The sequence below is a fragment of the Haematobia irritans genome, chromosome 2 (genome assembly GCF_050003625.1).
Source record: "Haematobia irritans isolate KBUSLIRL chromosome 2, ASM5000362v1, whole genome shotgun sequence".
Classification (NCBI taxonomy): Eukaryota; Metazoa; Arthropoda; class Insecta; order Diptera; family Muscidae; genus Haematobia; species Haematobia irritans.
This window is the reverse complement of record NC_134398.1, coordinates 109,611,818-109,617,817: the sequence shown is the minus strand read 5'-3', so window position 1 is coordinate 109,617,817 and position 6,000 is coordinate 109,611,818. Positions and strand designations below refer to the sequence as shown.

The 6,000-nt window shown below is 33.7% G+C and overlaps 1 protein-coding gene across 3 annotated transcripts in view; it reads left to right on the top strand.

The window, feature by feature from the left end:
- Window positions 1-2,747: 2,747 nt before the first annotated feature.
- The window catches only part of LOC142226024 (TBC1 domain family member 16-like), a 47,526-nt gene continuing 44,273 nt past the window's right edge, over window positions 2,748-6,000 (top strand). Inside the window, exons 1-3 of one of the 3 annotated variants that reach the window (XM_075295883.1) lie at window positions 2,756-2,817; window positions 2,865-3,982; window positions 4,074-4,762. In XM_075295883.1, the coding sequence (XP_075151998.1) occupies window positions 4,247-4,762 (516 nt within the window). In that variant the 5' untranslated portion in view covers window positions 2,756-2,817; window positions 2,865-3,982; window positions 4,074-4,246. Of the gene's footprint in view, window positions 2,818-2,864; window positions 4,763-6,000 lie in introns of all 3 variants that reach the window. The other 2 variants (XM_075295882.1, XM_075295881.1) reach the window with 2 other exon arrangements.

Below are 6,000 nucleotides of genomic sequence, written 5' to 3'. Positions count from 1 at the left end.
CGCAACGTTACGGTGAATGGCGATCGCTATCGTTCGATGCTAACAAACTTTTTGTTGCCAAAAATGGAAGAACTGAACTTGGTTGACATGTGGTTTCAACAAGATGGCGCTACATGCCACACAGCTCGCGATTCTATGGCCATTTTGAGGGAAAACTTCGGAGAACAATTCATCTCAAGAAATGGACCGGTAAGTTGGCCACCAAGATCATGCGATTTGACGCCTTTAGACTATTTTTTGTGGGGCTACGTCAAGTCTAAAGTCTACAGAAATAAGCCAGCAACTATTTCAGCTTTGGAAGACAAAATTTCCGAAGAAATTCGGGCTATTCCAGCCGAAATGCTCGAAAAAGTTGCCCAAAATTGGACTTTCCGAATGGACCACCTAAGACGCAGCCGCGGTCAACATTTAAATGAAATTATCTTCAAAAAGTAAATGTCATGGACCAATCTAACGTTTCAAATAAAGAACCGATGAGATTTTGCAAATTTTAGGCGTTTTAAAAAAAAAAAAAAGTTATCAAGCTCTTAACAAATCACCCTTTATTATTATTACAATATTTTATTGTAGCATATTACAATTATATATAACCCTAACTCACTAGAATTCGCACAAAATGTACCTGATATATTCTCCTTAGCAAGCCATTTACACTTGCATCCGAAACTTTGTTTTTTATCCAATTAGAAACTTTCAACATATAAAAGCTTCACCTTAGCATCCGCTTTATACTTATCAAACATAAATACCACTGTAATATCATTATGCATTACTAAAAGATATTTTATACACTGTTAGTCATTTTTGTAACAGTCTACTTGTTATCTCGTTTTAAGTGTTTTTGTTATTTATTTATTATCGGTAATCGCTCTTGCATTACCATCAATCGATATAGGCCGCGAGCAAGCCTTTTCTTACATTTGTTTTGCTACGTATTATCGTTTTCTTTGCTACGTATTTCTTTATAGTATCTAATGTACTTAACCATCGTGTATTAGAATAAGACAACAAGTATTCTAAGTACTAAAAATATACATTCGCTCCTTACTCATTGTATCACAAACTCAATAAAAAATACTTACTTCATTTTCGTCAAAACAAAATTTATAATAATACACTACGCTACAAAATACACTACAATACTAATTAAAAAATAATAATCTTATCAACAAATAAAAACAAAACAACAAAACTTTAAATATCTTAAACATTATTTGTAAACACTTTTGCATAGACATTCGATTTCCTTGTTGTTGGTGTCATAAAACAGCATTAAAAATAACTAATACGCGGACAATTTGAAATTAGGACTGTGCTGGACCGCGTGTTAAAATAGATTTCCAGCAGAAGGAATTCACAAAGTATCCATATTACCTCCTTTTTATAGCCGAGTCCGAACGGCGTTCCACATTCCAGTGAAACCACTTAGAGAAGCTTTGAAACCCTCAGAAATGTTACCAGCATTACTGAGGTGGGATAATCCACCGCTGAAAAACTTTTTGGTGTTCGGTCGTAGCAGGAATCGAACCCACGACCTTGTGTATGCATGGCGGGCATGCTAACCATTGCACCACGGTGGCAGTTTTCTTTTTGCACTGGATACCCTAAGCAGTCACGGACTAAAAGAAAACAGAGTACTCGTTTATCCAGGACATCTCCAAAAAATATGCAACACTGTCATCAGCTGTTTAAAAACAATCACAGAAAACCAGTGAAATCTTAAATGTTTAATGTATGAAATGCTCAAATAGTTATAAATGTGTACTGCTGCGATTATTCATGACACTGTATCACTTTGAATTTCATGATATTCGATAAATTAGTCACAATAAACTGCTATTGTGAATCTAAAAAGCGTCACTTTATCAAAATGCAATCTGGTAACACCGACTCGACTTGCACTGATGGGATGTTCTGGATAGAACACCAGTGCAACGATGTTCTGGATAGCCCATACAAATGCTGCATCCAATGTTAAAAGAAAACAGCCCTAATGATAATAGGATGTAAACTAGTGTTGGGAAAGTAACGAGTATTTGATTACAAGTACTCGTTACTGACTAATTTCTATGACTATTTTCTTTTAGCGGTAAGTAAGTTGGCGGTTTGGAAGTAAAATTCTTGACTTCTTGGAAAATATTAATTGAAGTTTTCGAAAATCGTTTTATCAGTTAAAAAGACACGAAAAGGATATATGGCTTCATCTTTGAAAAAAGTGAAAAATTTATCTGAATTCTTAAAAATGTTTGCATTTGAAAAAAAATTGCATTTGGTGTAGGTGGGAGCTTTAATTTAAAAAATCACATGGATCACGTCTCATGCGAATAGTATGAATAATAATGTCGTTGATTTCAGCTGGTTCAATCCAATTGAATTCAGAGAAGGGCCCAAGCTTATTCAAAAACCCATGGAAGATTTCAACATTGGGTCTCACGATAAAAATGATCGCTAAATATTTGCATCCACTGTCAACGGTGGAAAATTGTGGATTTAAAAAGTTTGAAAATTGCAAGCATCAGTAATACACAATGCCATCTAGATATACCCTGACGAAAAAATACCGAATATTGAATACGAAGTTGGCTCTAAAAATTTGAATGATTGGTGAAAATCTTTTTCTATTATTACCTTTCTCTACTTACTGGATTGCACTTTTACTCTTTTGCCAGTTTTTACTGGATAATTATTGCTAGAAAAGTACGGGAACAGACCTATTGTTGGTGAAATCAGTTTTGACAAATGTCAACGTCGATATGTCAAATGCCAACGCCATCAAAGCATTTTCCAATTTTGTTTTGATTACGGAGACTATATTTGGTAAGTATTGTATTTGGCATTTAAGAAATTTGCCATTCCTTTTATAGTCCTTTTGTTTTAGATTGGAAAATTACTATTATATATTCATATATGGGAGCAACCGCCGTGTAATGGTTCATGCCCGCTTTGAATACAAACGGTTATGGATTCAATCCCAGTTTCGACCGAACACCATAAAGTTTTGCAACGGTGGTTTGGTGCATTACCCCCTTTGTAATGCTGGTGGCATTTTCTAAGTATTTCAAAGCTACTCTAAAATTTTCATCGCAATGGGAAATGATGTTCAATCTCGGCTACAAAAAGACAAAAGAGAAGTTCAACACTGCGGTACCATAATGGACTAAATCATAGACCTTATAATACATAGATGATCCACTATTCTCTTAAAAAAAATGTGTCAGTTCCAAAACTTAATTTTCTGACATTTCGTTTTGATTTTTTCGTAAAGAGTCAGTCCCAAATATAGACCTTATAATACATAGATGAGCCATCTCTTTCGTTTTCCTTTTTGTAGTTTGCCAATTTTACACAAAATTAGAACGTTTATGATGTAACAGAGGATTTATAAATAAATTAATATATTAAAACTTCATATTTGAACAAAAAATTGTGACCAAAACCGCGAAAATACGAAATTTAATTTTGAGCAGCATTGCTCTTTACGAACAACATAAAAGCAAATGCGCGAAAATTAATGTTGCAGTTGCTCCCAATATTTACTACTCCGATATGGCGAATACGATGTAAAAAACAAATTTCGATCAATAAAACTCGATATCGACTGTTGGGTTGTTTTAGTAGAATGGACACTACCTGTTTTTTTTTATCAAGTGAATAAATGTCTAAGCGAATCTGTATGTAGCTTACTCAATTTGACTCATGCGCATATTTCAATATTTAAATTGTGCTTCAAAATGGACCAAGTACATACAATTACTCACTTCGAAAAAGAAGTTTGTTGGCACACAATTATTTCTTAAGAGTTCGTTTAAAAAGATCATGTATTAATAGATTTTGACTTAATATTAATTAAAAATATTCTGCAAGCATCATGCCAATTGGTAGTATTTTGAAAAAGGCATCAAACTTTATTCTTGGCGAGGAGAAGAGAGAAAAAAATGATATTTTGTATGAGGATAATGAAATACTTTTTTGTAAGAATAATGTATGTATACATCCGCCAATCTTTGCCCGACATGAATGTGATATTTTACATCACCCTGGATATCTGACGGTTACAACGAAAACATTTACAGATCAGCATAACAGCGCTAAACGTCCTACATTACTGTTATCTTGGATTCCCAATTCTTCACTCTGCAAATATCCACATAATGATAGTACATTATTACCCTGCTATCATAAGGGGTCGTTCGTTACACAAGGGAATGATTGTTATGCCTTACAACAAACCGGTCAAAACAATTCAATGAGGGATGACGATGTGGCCAGTTGTTCTGATATGCAAGAGCTTAGAAATGAATTACAGCCTCTTCTGGGTGGAAACAAAGCTTCGCTTGAAGATTTAGAAGCTCTAATAAAAAAAAACCCGATTACATCCGTCAATATAACAATATCTAACCCTCAAATTGAAAATGTTAATATACCGCAAACATATAACTGTATAGCTCTTACGGATGGTGAGCCTCACAATCAAGAATCGGAAGAGTCTGTTTCGGATGATAATCCTAACTGGATGACCCCAGAGTTGTTAGCTTTCAAACACAATTTATCATTCCCGGATAGTGCTTGTAGTACCCCTACTATGCGCCGCAAAAGTATACATAAATGTCGACGATTTTCTGTTGATCTAAGTCAGATGCGTTCATTGCGACTATTCTTCAATGACAATAACTGTACGTCAGGACAGTTAGTAATAGCTTCAAGGGAATCTCAATATAAAATATTACATTTTCATTACGGAGGATTGGACCATTTAGCACAGGTAAATCTATATATATTTTTTTTCAAAGTCTACCCTGCATTAATTTCTAAATCTACATTTTCGATACCATCTGAAATCGTTCAAATTTGTAAATTTTTTTTTTAAACTTTTGAAAATATGACATATTCATTATTAAACGAATGAAATTTTCTCGATGGGACACTTAAAAATTGGGAAATATAAAACAAAGGTATCTGGAAATTTATCCATGTTTGCTTCGAAGTGTGGGGAAATATCCCTATCGTCAAATGAGCAGCTGACTACCAAAAACACTAACTTTAAGTTCGCTTGTATAGACCAAGTTTAAGATAACTACTATGCAATGCAGAAATTACATTAACAAAAGTGTATACAACACTTCGCTAACGGCAACCGATGCCTTCCGATTGCAGACAGCGTCGTTTTTTTGTAAACTCATTTGGCATTTCATTAATAAACAATACAGCGTGCTATCGCTTCGATGAAAAATTGTTTCTTAAAATAGAGAATTACTAAAAAATTATAACTATTTTAACATGGCGATGTCATAGGAAGTAGTCAATTGTCCAACTCTGCACTACTTTCAATTAGCTTTAAGTTAGTTACCAATATGTTAATTTAAAGTTAGTTAGTTTTCAGTCAAAGAAAAGTTAGTTAATTAAAAGTTGTCCCTAAATTCAATATTTTTTATCTTACTACAATAAAAGATAGTTCAAAAATTTATATCTTCATAAAACAAAAATTGTTTCATTAACAATTTAATAAGAGACTTCAAAATATAACAATACAGTTTTCTGGAATACCGGACCCTTTCTTTTTTAAAAGGCCTTCTCAAATGTCGTTTGCTAACACCCTTCGTGTTCTTTTGGAAGAAATATTCAAACAGCCAAACACAATAATAATTTTGTTATTAAAACACTTTATACTTTTTTAGTAATTCTCGATTTTAAGAAACCATTTTCAACGAAGCGATAGCACGCGGTATTGTTTACTAATGAAATGCCAAATGAGTTTACAAAAAACGACGCTGTCTGCAATCGGAAGCCATCGGTTGCCGTTAGCGAAGTGTTGTATACACTTTTGTTAATGTAATTTCTGCATTGCATAGTAGTTAGCTTAAACTTTGCCTGTACAAGCGAAGTTAGTGTTTTTGGTAGTCAGTTTGACGGAAGGCATATAAATTCAATCCAAATGTCACCCACTACTACTTGAGAAATAGCTAAGCTTTCATTTAGTTTCAAGTTAACTGCAGGTACGAC